The sequence below is a fragment of the Sphaerodactylus townsendi genome, linkage group LG01 (assembly GCF_021028975.2).
Source record: "Sphaerodactylus townsendi isolate TG3544 linkage group LG01, MPM_Stown_v2.3, whole genome shotgun sequence".
NCBI classification, from domain to species: Eukaryota; Metazoa; Chordata; class Lepidosauria; order Squamata; family Sphaerodactylidae; genus Sphaerodactylus; species Sphaerodactylus townsendi.
This window is the reverse complement of record NC_059425.1, coordinates 149,534,310-149,551,416: the sequence shown is the minus strand read 5'-3', so window position 1 is coordinate 149,551,416 and position 17,107 is coordinate 149,534,310. Positions and strand designations below refer to the sequence as shown.

Sequence of the window (17,107 nt, the reverse complement as noted above, 5' to 3'; positions counted from 1 at the left end):
TGCACACTATTATTTCCCCGTCCATAACTATTGGATCAAGTCAAATACTTCATGAATGCAGGTGTTCTTAATGGGCAGTCTGACTGGGTCTCACAGCTTAAATTTCGTTGAATTCAATGGGATTTTAGCCGAGGTGGATTTGAAACACAAGATCTCCTACGCCAGTGTTCATTTTAAAAAGTCAGTTTTATATTTTGTATTTTCAAAATCCCTATGAATTTGGGCAAAACCTCCGCCGATTGCGTAACAGACGCAAAAACGGCCCCCGTGCCTGGTTATTCCTTCCGGATCTTAACTTCAGGAGAAAACAGGGAGAGGTTCCTCGCCTTTCTCAACTCTCGAGCTGCAATCCTGCGAAAGGCGTGGCGTCTACTTCCGAGGAAACCTGTCCACGATCCAGCGGCGCCTCTGGCTTCCCGAAACTTTATTTGCAAGGAATTAGCATGCCGGGGCGCAGGAATCGGACTCTTCCTGCAGCAACTCGGGAGAGCCTCTTCTTCCCCTGGCGCTGGCCACAGTTTCTTTTTTCCCCTTCCGTGGATTTTCCGCCTGGAGCTGCTCTCGCCGGCCGTCGGGGCGCTTCCTTCCCCCACGCTGGTCGGTGTCACACACAACCTGGGGTCAGATATCATGGGCAGAAGGGGAGGGATCAAGGGCTGGTGATGTCAGCTGGGAAAGAGAAGGAGAGGGGAGGAGAGGAGAGGGGAGGGGAGGGAGCCAGCCGAGCGAGTGTTCCGGGTCAGGCGCAGGAATGAAAAAAAGGTGGCCGAGCCGGGCCGAGAGCTGCGCGCCTGCAGTCCACGGCTAACAAGCGCTCCGTGCAACTGATTGGACAACGGAGACAATAAAAGAAGGAAGGGCCTTTCCCCCCCCCCCCCCCCCCCGTTTGGCGGCGGCGGAGGAGTTGGGTCTGGTTTCTTTCTGGGACTGACGAGCAGGGCGGAGGGCGCGGAGAAGAGTTTCCTTCTGTCCCAGGCAGATGCTCGGAGGTTGGCTCCTGCCGCGGCCCCGCTGAGAAGGAGGCAAAGCAGCAGCAGCAGCAGGCGGAGGAGGAGGAGGAGGAGAGGGCGCCGTGGAAGGCGGTGACTGGCAGCAGGGCAGCCGTGGGGACGCGCTTTGGGAACCCGGCGGCGGCGGCGGCGGCGGGGGTTGCTAAGGGGCGGGATTGCAACCCCAGCGCGCGCGCGCGCCCTCCGGTCATCTGTGTGGCTTTTGCCGACGCTTTAAACAAGCGGGAGTGGAAGAGAAAGTCCACGACGGGGGGGCGGGGACGGGGGGACACGCACGTCTGAAAGGCTGCGGTTGCGCGCGCCGCTCCTGCCCCGGGTGGCTGCTGCCAGAGCCCCGCGCGGCTTCGGCGAGCGGCTGTTGTTTTTGCTGCCTGTGCCGCCGCCGCCGCCGCTATGTTTCATTGCATCCCGCTGTGGCGGTGCAACCGTCATGTGGAGTCTATCGACAGGCGCCACTGCTCGCTGGTCGCCGTGCCTGAGGAGATCTACCGCTACAGCCGCAGCCTCGAAGAGCTCCTGCTGGACGCCAACCAGCTGCGCGAGCTGCCCAAGGTGAGCCAGAGTGCCGCGAGGAGGGCGACTCCCTGAGCCTGTGTGTGGGGACTGACTCGAGTGTGTCCGGAAGGGAGGGCAGAGAACTCACGCGAGGGCACAGGTGGGTCAGGAGCAGCCGCGCTGTCCCCCGGATCCACCCCGCCCTCCGCGTCGCCAGGCACGAAAGGCCCGCAAAGTTTCCCTTGCCCACCAGAGAGGGGTCCTTCAGCATCCACTTTTGTCCAGGTCTGCTCCATAAACTTTGGGGCTGTGCGTGCGGAGAAGGCAGTTCCGCCGTGGCTTTCCACTTCTTTTCTATACCTGTTTTTCAGGTACACCTTTAGCTTCCCTCGCCCAGTTTCTTTTTGGGGGGGAAGGTCCAGGGTCAGACCTCCTCGTCCCGTCGGACTCGGTGGGGCACAGTTGTGCTTGCAACCGCACCCTTGACGCTCGGAGCGCTCGTCTCGTATCCAGAGGCTTCTCTCCCTACTTGGTTAGTCAAAGCCTGTCATAGTACTTCCCCGGCTGGGAACCTCGCTGGGAGGGGAAAGGAGGCGGCGAAAAGCGAAAGGCGGCTGCGGCTCCCCCGGCGCCACCTCCTTCCCGGCAGCCGCCTCTTGTAAGACCTGCTCTTCCATTTGCGCGGCTGCTTGTCTGCCTTGTAAAGACGATGGTTCGCGGCCCACGCTGGCTTCAAAAGAACAGGCGGCGAATCCTCTTGGGACCCGCATAGGTGGAAGGGGCTGCTGGTTCCGTGCCTTTCTCACCTGTTCAGATACTTGACTTCTGTTTTTGGCTCGAGACATATGCATGGATGGCTTTTAGGGTGGGGGTCTGTACTGCGAGCTCCGGATGCTGTGATGCGCCCTTCTGTGGGCAAGTGTGCTCGCAGGTATAGTCCGTAGCACTTTCTGCATCTTACTGCACTGCTCTTACCTGTGATTGCAGCTGTCACCCAAAGAAAGCTTGCATACAGACCATGGGAGATATGAAATTGGCCTTTGCATAGAAATCACTGAGTTTAACACTGTTGATACAGTGCTAGTCTTTAATTGCACTTTATTTGGAATTGTTATGGATTTTGTTTTAGCTTGTCCAATCCATAAGGGTTCTTCATTTCATCTTTATCTGTTGCTTTTACCCTAGAGTTTAGGTAGGCACACTATTTGTCCTTTCAGCCTCACAGTATTGCTGTAAGTTTGGTTTTATTTCTGTGGAGATTTAAGCCAGGGCAGGCCTGCTCCAAATACCACTTGTTCTTAGATGACAGCATGTTTTAAGAACAATAGAAAACCTAAACCTGGGTCAACACAAGCCCTATAATGTTAAACTCCTTATGTATTAACCAAAGTCCAACCAAAACAATGCCTTGCATCTCTCTCTCTCTTTCTCTGAGATACTTAGGTGAGCGTCTAGCAGAAGGCAGTTGTGAAATCATGAAACATCAGTGAAACTGTGGTTGTACCAATGAACAGTAGGGGAAATTGACATGAACCGCTGGCATCAAGCTGTAGTCAAACACATAGCCACAATGTACTTTTCTCTTGCTAGTGTGGACTCTTACTCCTGCAAATCAGTGTGCCAAATACTGTTCCATTTACATCTGTGGTAGTACAGTATCTGGCATTGATTGGCTCAGGTAGCATGGAATGTTCTGTTGGTCAGGGAGTTGAGTGGTTAGCGTATCTACCCTTATGGAAGTTAAATCCCAGTCTGGTTGAGATCAAAGCTTCTCACAGGTGACAGCAAAGGGCTTGGATGAGATTCTAAACATATGGAAAACAAGAGTCAAGGGCAACTTTCAGATGTGCATTCAGGTTAAAATATGTATTAAGTCGGGTATACATGGAGCACCATGAAGGGTTTCTGACTGCCTATCTCTCCTCCTCCAACCTGGGATTTTGAATGTCGATTAAATTCTAATTTGAAGTTCTAGCTAGTGGATATAAAACTGCATATTCTGGGAACTGCCCGGAGCCTGGAAGGGGAGGGGCAGTATAGAAATCTTAACAAATAAATAAACTTGCGTTCCCAGCAGGGAGGGAGAAATGAGCGCACATGAGTGTAGCAACAAGCTGGGTTCATTCATATAGTAACTTAATTGCAAATAAGTTTGCCAGTTAAATGGTGCTGGAGAAGGGTAAACAGAAACAAAGACCTCGAGGAAAGATAGATGGAGAGTGGGGCCTGACAAGGGGGCAAAAAAGACTAGGAGAAGAGGTAGGTGGGGGAGTGATCAGAGAGTGGGGTCTTAAGAAACAGCACTGCACTTGCTTTACTGATGTGTTTTGGTTTCTACCCTACCCTGATCCTACAACAATAAAGTCAAGGGGAGCTTAAAGATCAGGAGCTTTATTCTCTGAGAAGGGAAAGGAAGGGAGGTGCTGAGAAGGTTGGTGCAGAGAGAGGATGGTGAAAGTAGTGCCAGATATGTGGTGGCTAGAAATTGGTTACCTGTGAATGCAGTGGATAGGATTGCAAGAACAGGGAACAGTAGAAACAAGGCAAATCCACATTCAGGTTTTTGAACAGAGATTAAACACTATTAGCTGTAAGAAAATGGCCAGTCAAGGTAGAGGAGGAGTGGAAGGGTTTCTAGACCAAGAGTGTTACTTGGCAACTCAAAAGTACAATGAAGGCCCAAAGTAATTAGCACTGTGGTAGCCACCCAGTTCTTCAGCTTCATTCTTGTAGTTTTCTTGAATGGAGGGTAATTGTGTGTCCTGTGCCTCACCTGCAAACAACCATCCGTGACTTCTCCTGCTTTGCTTTCTCCATCACTTCAGCTGCTATTTTACTTTCACAAAAGCCAATCAGGCTCCTTAGGAATTCTGACACAGGGTGATGGGGGCAGCTACAAAACGGCTTCCGTGGGAGGTGAAGCCAACTATAAATTGTCAGGGATTGGCTCTTACAGTAACTCTTCCCCATTTCAGGCACAAGTTCTATTTAATGATTTTGTTCTAAAATGAGCAGGTTGTTTTAAAATATTTTCTTGCATGCGGACAACTTCCCTTCAGTCTTGCAGGAAAGATCTTGTGCTGTGGTGGCAGCCGCTTCTGAAACACTGTTGTTTTTTTAAATCTACACTGACAGTCATATTTCTAATGGTCAATCACCTGCCATGTTCAGTTTCTAAAAACATTTGGTAGGCACCTGGAAAACTATTAGGATACTGTGGTGTTCACATGTGTCCCGTTGGGGAACCCTGTTACGGCTATACTAAACTTGGTTGAATGTTAATGCCTGTGGTAACCCATGTGGGTATCTAGATGGTGGGACCTAGATGTTTGACATTTGCTCTACGCTCTAGGCTGAAATAACCATATTTATCTATAGAAAATAGTAATTGCATATATTGACCAACAGGACTGTATATTTACCAGCTGGTGTGGGTGTAATGTGTTATCAAGTGGCAGCTTACTTATGGTGACCCCAGCAAGGAAGTTTCCAGGCAAGTGAGAAGCAGAGGTGGTTTGGCATTGTCTTCTTCTGCAGGGTCTATCTCAGTGATCTTGCTTCCAAGTACTGACCCTACTTAGCTTCTGAGATCTGATGAGATTGGGCTATACCATGCCTACTTAATAGTGCTTTACAGATTAAGATATCTCTGATAAATGTTATTGCCCTCATATTGTTTGAATTTATTATTGCGTTCATGGTGTAATAATTGTACTCAGTAACTTTTGTGTCTATGGTTTATAATACATAGAACAGTCAATTTAGGAGCAGCAGTGGCATAGTGGTTAAGAGCAGGTGTACTCTAATCTGGAGGAACCGAGTATGATTCCCTGCTCTGCCGCCTGAGCTGTGGAGGCTTATCTGGGGAATTCAGATTAGCCTGTGCACTCCAACACATGCCAGCTAGGTGACCTTGGGCTAGTCACAATTCTTCTGAGCTCTCTCAGCCCCACCTACCCCATAAAGTGTTTGTTGTGAGGGGGGAAGGAAAGGAGTTTGTAAGCCCCTTGGAGTCTCCTTGCAGGAGACAAAGGGGGAAATAAATCCAACTCTTCTACTTCTTCTTAGTTGGTGCTGAAATATTTTTGTCTTGTACATGCAAAATGCTTTTTTATAAACTGCTCTGGTCATTTGCACTGCTGAAAATTAATAACTCCCCTGATTCACTTTGCAAACAAGCTAATAAACTTTGGTTGGTCAGAAATAGGTTGCATACACAGGTTTCTGAAGTGTAATAAGAGCAGCAAAGATCTGCTTATGGCAGTCTTCTACATCTCTCATGTAATCAGCGTTATGTGAATGATTCTCTTTGAAGCACTGAAATCAAGATTAACGTTGAAATCTACTCCAACGGACATACCATATGATGTTGTGTTAGACTGGAAGGCAAAAGAAACATTTTCAGTTGCTAGATGCATGCGTAGACCCTCTATTCCCATTTGGTCACCTCAGCTATCAAGTGAAGTTATTTTCTGTTTTAAATTAACTCATTAAATTGAGTTATTTTAAGATTAACGTGGGTAATTACTCTAGCTAGTATTAAATTCTTTCCAGTTTAAGCAGTAGGGAGCCATGGTATTCCAGGATGTCATAATTGACGCTGAAGTCAATTCAATTTGAGCAAATTATGAAGGGAATTGAAATTGCATTGCTTTAAGCAGTGTCCAGGCATTAACTTTCTTGTAAATGATTTGAAGCAGTAGCTCTTAAATCGGAAATCTGGAATGGTAGGACAGCATACTTCAGAAGATGAGCTAATGAGTGCAGAAATCTTGCTCTGCAGCAGGAGTCCCCAAATCTTTTGAGTCTGCTGCCAGTATTGGAATTTTGACATGGCATCAAAATGACTGCTGCAAAATAGCTGCCACAAGAGGTGGAATCAGCCACAAAATGGTGACCACAGCTCAAGTAACATGGAGGCATGTAACATCGCCTGTGGTTCAGGCTGATCTGGTTTTACTTGTGGTAGAAGTGGCCATGAAGGCCCCAATGAGACCTCTATAGGCTGCATATCACAACTTGGGTTAGGCCTTTTGAGTTATGAGCCTCTAGAATTGCCAACTGGACATGTTGTTTCCACAGAGGCAGTGAACTCTCAGCTTCTGTTTTATGCCTCAGGTGTGATCAGGATCATCAACTGGCAGTGTTGTCTGGCTATCCTCCGACTTCTCCTTCTGTGTTGCATTTCTTCTCATATGCACCTCCTTTCTAATGGTGGGGGAGAGTCTGGTGGACTGGGAACAGTGACTGCTTCTGAGTAACCAGAGTCAGGAGAGGTGAGGGGCATCAGATCACTAAGATCTGAGCTGCTTGTTTGTTCTGTCAGTTTCAGCTCTGTCAAGAGCGAGAGGTTCAGCAGCTGGCAACAGTGGTTCATCAGAGTTTTCCTCCTCTTCTTCATCTGTATCAGCAGCAGCTGTGTCAGTGTCAGGGTCAAGGGAGGTCATGACAGATATACAAGAATCAGAAAACTTGGTCTGAGGTAAATTCATGAACCATGGTTACATGTGATGTCTGAATAATAGTAGATTACGATCACACTGTGCAGAGGGTACTGTGCCATGAAGTTATGACATAAACAAATCTGTACAGACAGAATTTACAAACCTGTATAGACGGAAAACAAAAGCAGATAAGTAGGACTACAACAAAAGCCACGTTCTGGATTTTAAACTGTGGTTGGCGCAAACATGGATTCTTGTGCTGCACCATTGTTTTCTAACCCCAGCTTTCCATTTAGTTCTACCCTAGCACTATGTTGAAACCTATAACATGGCTATTGTTTGGTGTCTTTGGGAGTTGCCAGAGTCTGCTTCTTTGCCTACACTATTCCAGTCTACTGGAGTAAAAACAATGTCAAGTGGATGTTCAAGGCATATTTTGTTTTAGTCTTCTGCTTTTTAATACCATACCTTTAAGTCCTATTAGGTTAATGTAACAATGTCTAGCAAGTGAATGCTGTGAGCATATGGAAGTCTTTCCCAGCTTTTGTTTGCTGTTTATAGAACAGTTTCAAATTCATGGATTCTTGTTTTTCTATACCAGTGAGGAACAGTGAGGAACAGCTACGTGTATTTACTTGAGCAGAGTGTTTATTTTGTCCTTTGTGATTGCTTTGACATTATAATTTTGCAAACTGTTTTGAACTAATATTACCCAAACTTTACCCAGTTTCGGGTGTTATCCTCAATGGTTGTATTTAAGGCTCTTGTGCCAGTTCACCCCCTTTTTATTTATTTTATTTATTTATATTTCAGTTTCTAAACTTCCCTTCCCTGAAGGACTTAGGGTGGTGTACAACATTAAAACTATACAATATACATATACAATATACATTGTATATTTTCCTTCCTCATCAAGCTTTCTGACCTATTTACCGAATTAGGACACCCTTCTGAATGTATACTTTATCTTGAAAATGTTCAAGCAGTCATCTATAGTGTGATGTCCTCTTTTGGTTCAAATGGCATACACTTCTGTATTTTAATTTCAGTAAGGTCATGACCTTGAGCCTGCCTTTAAGCCAACTCCATCTTTAGGGAATGCTATTCCCTGAGACTTGAAATCTTTTGAAGAAGGTGCCAGGTTTAGGTTCTGGCATATCCACTTAAGAGAATGAAGTGTACCTGAGATACTGGGGAGCCATGGTTAGTCAGAGCAGACAACACTGAGTCTGCATAAAGCAACTACATGTGCATGTTTCAGGCCCTGATTTTAACATTTGTTGTCTGCATCCTGCGTAGAATGTCAAATAGCTTTGAATGCAGATGTCGCAGTACAGACTAATTGTAATTAACAATTCAGCTTTAGAACCACTCAAACCATGATGAATCTTTTAGCATTTCCCTGTACATAAAATTGATGTGTACAGAGGTATAGAAAAGCCAACAAGGGAGCATACTGGCAGGCGATACGTAACTGAAGGAGTTACTAGATGGAGAACATAAGAATGAACCTGCTGGATCAGACCAGAGTCCATCTAGTTCAGCACTCTGCTACTTGCAGCGGCCCACCAGGTGCCTTTGGGAGCTCACGTGCAGGATGTGAAAGCAATGGCCTTCTGCTGCTGTTGCTCCTGAGCATCTGATCTGCTACGGCATTTGCAACCTCAGATCAAGGAGGATCAAGATTGGTAGCCATAGATCGACTTCTCCTCCATAAATCTGTCCAAGCCCCTTTTAAAGCTATCCAGGTTAGTGGCCATCACCACCTCCTGTGGCAGCATATTCCAAACACCAATCATGCGTTGTGTGAAGAAATGTTTCCTTTTATTAGTCCTAATTCTTCCCCCCAGCATTTTCAATGTATGTCCCCTGGTTTTGTGGCCAGAGCCTCTAATGCATCCTTATGCAAACCATTAAACTTTCAAAATAACTTATACCAAAAGAGGATTGACGGTGTGTGATGGAAAGCATAAATTCTTTCTGTAGCATAATGGAAAGCATAAATTCTTCATTGTCAAGGTGGATAACTGATTGCTTATTTTCTTTTGAAATATCTAGTCCAGGAATATCTGGTTTGAGTCATGGCAGGACACAAGTTCTAGTCGGGTAAAGGATATAACGTGAATGATGTCTCACGTGTAAGAAACTAAGATTGTATTAATTTTATTATGCTTTAAAATGCTACCACCCCATTTTTTTCAGCTAAACAGGATCCAAGGGAGCTTGCGATAGAAGTCACACCTAATAAGATGTGACTGTACAATAAAAATCTCTCTCATTTAAACAGGTGGAACAGGTCTTAGTTCTTTCTCCAGGGAGAGGTTCTTACAGTGCCTCAAGCACAGTGATGAAGGCTGAGGCTGAGGGCCAAACTAGACATGGCCCCTTGGTGATTTAAAAATGCCATGAGGCCTATTTCTGATAGGACCTATAGTGTGGTGGGCTGATGGATGCACACACCCTGAGACTGTTTCTGCACTTGAAAATATATGTGAGGAGGGAATAGTCCCCTAGCCTTCAGCTCTGACCCTCACAAGATTGTAAAATTCTTTTAAAATGGTGGTGGTTTCCAAGGGGGGGGGGGTCCTGTGGAAGCTATCACATCTAATTTGCCCCTGGGCAGCTGGTCTTCTTGAACCCTAGCTATAAATGCTTTGTTTCCTGGCAACAACAGATGCTCCTATGAGAAAAAAAATGTGTGATTAGCTTGTCAGATCTCTGAGAATAATACCTAGTTGGGGCAAGTGACGGATTACTATCTGTGTTGCTTCAGTGTTCCCTACTGTTGTTTTCACAGGTGATTAATCACCTTTGGCTTCTTTAAGGATATTATTGTTTCCAGTGCTGGAGTTATGCATGATGTCATTTACAGTGAATCTTGATTTAATCATGTGACAGTTTTACTGGGAAGGCCTGCCTGCTGAACGAAAAACTGGGCCTGAAGAGGCATTTGTGGTGCAGGGAAGGAAGAATGTGGAGAGTGGTGAGGTGGAGCTCTATATAGCTAGATATATACTTGTGATGCATTGTACACTAGTGATAAAAGTGCTCTTTGTGAAAAATACTTATGTTTATTTTTCAGTTATTTATATTTATTTTTATTTTTCAGTTTATGTATATATTTATTTTTCAGTTGCACAGTTCAACTTGTGCAGTGTTGTAAAACAGATCTTTTCTATTAATAAAGGCTAATTAGAACATTGTATTGGACCCAAACTTGTTTTTTGCTGGCATGTATTGCTTCTGTCAGTGACAGAGATGGGATAATTTCTGCAGACTCCCCTCTCTCAGTGTAGGCTTCTGTTCATGTACTCTACCATTTCAGTAACAACATTTTGCTGGGCTGAATGAACCACAGCCAAGATCCCCAGCATGCCTGTGGGTACCATGGTACTCACCTATACCATTTTTGGTACCTGCCTAGTACTTTTAGAAAGTAGGTGGGGTCAAGTAGAGCTTTTGCCCAGCATAACTTCTGATTGGCAGTTGGATATCTGATTGACTGTGCAGATTTATTTAACTGTTACTTTGGCAGCAACTGCCATCATGGAATAGGAATCTGCACTGTGTTAGCGAAGTTAAACTGTGGTGATCATTTTGTGGCTGGTTCCACCTCCTGTGGCAACCATTTTGTTTCTGCACCCATCATGCCATGTTAGAATTCTTAATATGTTCACAGGCTTGATAAGTTTGGGGATCCCTGAGCTGCAGCACGAGGTGGGAAGAGGGAAAGATCAGTTGACAAAGTCCATTGACTTTTCTTTGGACATGCACACACACACATGTGCGCACGCACACACACAGAGTTCGTTGTTTTAATAGGGGAATTGACATATTTATGAATATGTTTCTTCTGGAAACAAGCTATCTGCATGTTTTCAAATATGCATATCTATTATTAGAACAGGAAGTACATGCTTAACCACTCTTCTCACACTTTAACTTGTCACAGTATTATACCAACCAAATCTGAATATGCTTGTGATATACCATTGATGGTGGACTAGATAGATTAAGTTAAGGTCCCAGAAATTTGCTGTCATGGTTTGTCATTTCTCTCTGTTATTTTAATGGAGTGGATTGCAGAAGCTACTTATTTGTAAAGCTGAAAAAGAAAACTGTATTTAGAATATCTCGCATCAACAGGTTTCACTCAGTTGGTTTTAGTGATACTGTGTGACTTTTTCCTCTGAAAAGAAAGTGTAATTTGTGAACTAGTTCGCTTAGAAGTCATGAAGAGGAAGAGAAGAATGGGTTTTGAACTAGTGGGGAAAGTGTGGAAAGGGAAGGGAAAGGTAGATAAGGGTAGCAGGAGAGAAATGAGCTCTTGGCATTAGGAAGGATAGACAAATACCCGCATGTGATAATAAGCTCTGTTTTAAATAATTGCTAGTATATATGATTTTGGTGCTGAATTCTGTTTGACATGTTTGCATAGCCATGAAAATTGCTTAGCATCATAAACTTGGATCCTTTTTTTTTTTTAAAAAGCAAACCTGTGGGTCTCTCCGTCACTGTTAGGAGGAGCATTCCATAACTATGCAGGTTTTCCACAACTGACTTAATTCTGTGTCATTAGATGATGTTTGAATGGTTTGAGGAGAGGAAAATGGCATGGAAATGTATAGTTTGTGTGGTAATGGGAATGTATACCTCCCAGCTTGCCTTGCCTTCTTCTGGAAACAAGCTATCTTCTGTTGTGTGCTTAAGAGCTTGGTGTACTTTCTTAGATACCATTTGGCCTTGTATTCTAAACAACTTTATCCTATATCACAAGTCACATGTGCTTTGAAAGTAGCTGCAATAAGTATAAAATTGTAATGCCTCCTCTATTTCAGATTGAAACAACTGTTGTAATTTCTAAGGCCTTGAGCATAATGCTAATGATTGATCATTTTTTTTTTTAAGATTCTTGCTCATTTAAATGGAAACATCTGTTTAGATATACATGTAGGGTTAGAGATCTTGGTGATTTATTAGACATTCAATTGTGAAACAACTTTCATAAGTATTCTGTGAGTACTAAAGGAATTTAAGAAGCCCATATCTGATAGTTCCTTATCTTTTCCCCCCAAAGATTTTACAGAAAACCTTACATTATTATAAAACTCCGATGTACACTGCTTTATGGTTCTTTGGAAATGCAGCTTTGGAAATGCAGCTAAGGGTATTTCCCTACCACCAAGTTTCCTTCTCTTCCTCTTAGAACTGAATGTTATTTCATATTGTCCTTCTTCTATTATTTGAATACCTTATTTCCATTTCCTGAAGATGTGCTATTTATACCTGTAAAGAGTAGTTTTGTAATAATCCCACAACCTGTTTTGTGAAATAGGTTGTAAATGTACATTAACATGAGTTTGCTGCCAGGAATCCAGCCTGTTGCTTGAATAAACTCCTTCCCAGCATTTGAGTGAGGGAAGATCCAGTGTCCTTTGCATTGTCTGTGCAGACATTGAAGAAGAATTGGGACATCTCAGAGGAGCATCTCTGATAGAGACTGCACTGTAAATGCCTTCCTTTAATTAGTCACTCTTGGAGTACAAGGGATTAATCTAATTTGTGTACCCCCCCCCCCCACACACACACACTTAAACATGATATTTCTGCTTACTGAGTGCATGTCGTAGTATTTAACACGCTATCTTTTCTTGGTTCCAAGTGACCAACATGGTTAAACTAGTCACAGATCCAATAGCATATAGCAATAATGCATGATTATAGGTTTCCAGTACAGCAGCTGGAGGTGAAAGCTTCCCCCTTCTGTGCCGTGATCTGAGTCTCACAGCAGATGCTCTTTAATCTTTACTGCTGTTGCTTCTCATTCCATATAAAAGGGAATAAAATAAATCCGTGTTCACAGGAAAAGAAAATGAAACAGCTGTATCAATGTACATGGAAGTTTGCTTCTGGCAACAGTTTTGAAGAAGACCACTGGTTTTGCTGAGTTGTTTTCCCCCCCTGTCTTGAGTTGGCTATGGCAGGGTGGCCTATTGCTTGAAAACAAACTCTCTCAGCTTAGTCTTCACTCATCCCAGTCACTCTGTCCATCCATCCTTTATGGTTTGCAAATCCCATCTGACTTGAGATGGTCTGTGAGATGAAACTGGGTAGTGGCCGTGGCAGAAAAGGCCATTAAGTCACAACTAATGTGTAACAAACATATGGGGTTTTCAAGGCAAGAGATGTTCAGAGGTGTGTTACCTTTGCCTGCCTTTGTGTCGCAACCCTGAATTTCCTTGTTCGTCTCTCATCCAAATACTAACCAACGCTGCCCTTGCTTAGCTTCTGATGTCTGATGAGATCAGACTAGCCTGGGCCGTAAAGCCGGGGCATACTGGATGGAGCCCATTGAATTGCATGCGTAGTTTTGGCCTGGCAACTTATCAGGTGGCAGTTGTGCCCAGTGATGTGAGATTCTGGGGGAAATTCGAGTCACCAGGTTAAGTAATTTAAATATTTATATTAGCAAAAGTCGGAAAATGTGCCTATATAATCCTGGACCTTGTATAATCAGTGGAGTTTGTCCCAGCTTTGTATCCCATATTGATTTGCAGCACAGTAGCCCTGACAATTACAGATAAACAGACTTTTACATAAATGTTGGACAGAACATTTTTCATGGGAAAAATAAAGCATCACCGGTAGTGCGTTTTATGGCGTAGTATATTTCAGTTTGTCTCTTCTGTTCTATCTGTGCAAATATAATGTGTTACACTACCTTTTCTGAATTTTCCCCAGATGTCTGGCACACAAAATTAAGAAAAATAAGTTTTTTAATGGCATGGAGTATTCAGTGGGAAATGTTTTTACCTTGCTGAAGTTCTACATGTCAGGCTGCTGTAAAAGGCAAATATACAAGACTGGGAAAGACAGCCATACTATATATTTGAGAGAAAATATGGCCTTATAGAGCTTGCTGTGTGTTTCAAAGGGTGGTTGAATGAGTACAGATTTCATGAGAGTGTACCCTAGGGACAACTGTTTTTATTTAGGGACTGGATACTTGGACTAGTCCCCACTCACTTATTCTGTTCCTGCAGCTCATTTTTATTTTATTTGTCTTATTTATAGTCCACCTTTCTCACTGAAGCTCAATTCAGATTAGGCAGTGTAAGTCAATTCAGCCAATAGCACTGACCATTCAGTAAGCAATGTAATATGATTAGAGTGAAGTAATTAAAGCCATCCCTGACCTGGATATCCCCAGGCTACCCTGATCTTGTCAGTTCTCCTGGAGGCGGCTGAGGGCATCCTGGATGGGTGATTTCCCAACCCTTAATCAGGGAGGCTGGAACTAAAACTTTCCACTTCCTGTTGAAGGCTTGGGCATCCCTTGAGCCTCAGTATTTTTCCTGCCTCAGCAGGGAGAGCAGTGATTTATTTGGCTCCAGGGCCACCTTAGCCTTTTCATCGTTTGTGTGTGTGTGCGTGCTTGTGGTTGTCTCAGACTTCGTTGGTGGTTGTTCAGTGTGTCTTCTATGTTGCGGGCGCTGCCTCAGAGCTCAGATTTTGCCTCTAAATTCTTCCCGCCAAAACGAGCTTGCATAATGGTTGCTCGATTGTTAACCCCCACTGGAGGTCTTTGGCAGATCCTCTGCTGAGGGGATTCGGGCGGCAGTTTGCAAAGGCAAGAAAGGCTCCCAGGCAATAGCCGAGGACCAAATGGAGGCTGCAGCCATTGGCAGGTAGGCCCCCGCGAAGCAGGGTGCAGCACAACTCCTGCAGCCAAAGAAGAGATGCAAACCAAACACATCTCAGAAGAGGAGCACCAGCATCCCACGTAGGGCTGCAGATGGTGAAACTCCTCCACCATCATAGCTCCTTCGGGCATTGAGCATTCAGCCATGCCGAGATTCTGGCCAGGGGAGGGCTGAGGGCAACAGGGAGCAGAACTGTGCAGAGGGTGCCAGCGACCCATGTAGGACCACGGCAGGTGCTGGAGCCCCTCCTTCTCTTCAAGAATCCACCATTTGCAGGCAAGATCGGGGGGGGGGGATCCGTGAGGGCAGGGCTACCTCTCCCCTGTCTGCCTCTCCCCGTCTACCTCAGTCCCATCTACCTCCAATCCTGACTCATGAAGAAATGCTTCTCTAGCAGAGTTAATAGACATGTTTAGGCAAACCATGAGGGAGGAAATCAGACATTACCATAGCAAAAAGGGATCCTCCAGGCACAGACCTAGATCCAGGTCCCCATCCAGATCCCCTAGCCCCACCTCTTCAAAAGGTGCAGGCACCAGGAGGGATCCCCTCAATATGCCCTCATCACCCACCAGGAGAAGACCCCTTCATGGTAAGTGACCAATGGACTGATCTCAGAAGTTAAGCAGGGGCAACCTTGGTTAACATTTGAACAGGTAATCTCCAGGAACACCAGAGAACACTGGCAGTGGCAAACCACCTCTGAACATCTCTGGCCTTGAAAAGCCAACCAGGTTTTCCATAAGTCAGCTGTAACTTGATAGCGTGTACACATGCACCCACGCACAATTAATGCAAAGAAAAATTTGGAATGAAATATAAATATTAACATGGCATATTAAATGATGCCAAATTACATAATAGGATAATACATACAGCATTAGATCTTACTGTACACAGTAGTATACAGCGGAACCTTGGTTTTCGTCATCAATTCATCCAGGGAACTTCGGTGAAAACCGAAACCGACGAAAACCGAGGCTCCCATTGACAAGCAATGGGGGTTGCCAGTTTTCGCCACAATTTTAGCACACGTGTGTTGGCGAAAATCGATGAAATGTGAAGTATTTTCGCTGAACAGAGGAAGGATTTTCGCTGAACGAATCGGCAAAACCTGAATCCAACTAAATCCGAAGGCTTCGAAAGCCGAGGTTTCGCTGTTATCTACGGTCTTCTTCCTGAATCATTCCGTTATAACAAATCCCTATTACCTTTGTAAATATGCCCCCGAGTAATTCAGATTTGCATAGTTGGCAAAATACCAGGAGAGTGGAAGCCTTCCCGACTTCATCAAGCAGGCTATTCCTCAAAGTGGGGGGCAGGGGCACAACAAAGAATATACATCTACAGACAGTTGTTGATCTTGCCCGTTTTCAGGGTGGCAGCTGCAGAAGGCTTTGCTTGGATAATCGAAGCTGTTGTGGTAGAGTATAAGGGACAAGACAGTTCCGCAGATGAGAGGGTCTGAGGCCATGAATAATATTGGAATTGCTACTTAACCATTTAGAGAGCGGTATGGAGATTAAGGCCTGCCTGCATTACAGCTGTCACTTAAATTGTTCTTGGTGGCAGCTGTTGATGAGGCTGGGCTTGGCAAGCAGTTGGTTTTTTCTCTCTCTCCCAGGTAGTACACACCTTTTCCAATGTTTGCATTAGTGTGGAGAAAATTGCCAAGCCACATGATAAACCTTTCACCATCAGATAACAGCTTCAGTCTGAGGTAATTTGAATATAGCTTTGGTATGACAACAGTAAATTATGGACTGGCTTTCAAGTAGCCTTGAATTAATTGTGTCTTAATTACCTAGTCTTACACAGTCCGTATAGATTGGAAAATCTTAGACAAAATAAGGATTATTCCATTGGGAGTGTTCACAGAATTTGTAAACCAGCATTGTTTTATAAAGCTCCAAAACAACGTACCTGGCATGTTTTCATAATTGCATGGATTAGAGTCTCCGCCTTACCTTTCTCAAGTGCTCTTTGAAAGAGTGGAAAAATTGTGAATTCTATTGCCCTACTTCACCAGTCTTTATTAGTGTATATGATACACGGAAAGGACAGAATACGTGTTGGGCGACTTTGTGCATGTAGCTGAATTGGCTGGTGTGCTTGGCTAGGGCTGGAAAAATCCTAGGCACCTAGAAAATTGCTGTTGGTGTTTTAGGAATTTCAAATATCTCGCCCCCTAGTCATGTGCAGGCTGGTTCCTAGGAAATAGAAACTTCTCCTTTTCACCTCCTGTTCCTGTGTATACATCTTTCACTTGATTGATGTCCAAAACAAATTCCAGGTAGGAGGTGTTAGCGCTCACTCTTTATCCTGTACTTAGCAGCTGAGTTTAGTCTCACCCAGTCATTAAAAGTGAGGTAAGTTACAAGTGCAAGACCTCGATGTACCTTGTAAGATGCTAGAAATGGTAGCATTGTGTCAGCATAGTGCTGTAGGATTCACC

At 44.5% G+C, this 17,107-nt stretch overlaps 1 protein-coding gene across 1 annotated transcript in view; it reads left to right on the top strand.

Moving 5' to 3' along the window:
* The first annotated feature begins 698 nt into the window (after positions 1-698).
* LRRC1 (leucine rich repeat containing 1) overlaps positions 699-17,107 on the top strand; it is a 462,254-nt gene continuing 445,845 nt past the window's right edge. Inside the window, exon 1 of the mRNA XM_048497120.1 lies at positions 699-1,562. Coding sequence (XP_048353077.1) covers positions 1,404-1,562 — 159 coding nt within the window. The 5' untranslated portion in view covers positions 699-1,403. The remainder of the gene's footprint in view (positions 1,563-17,107) is intronic.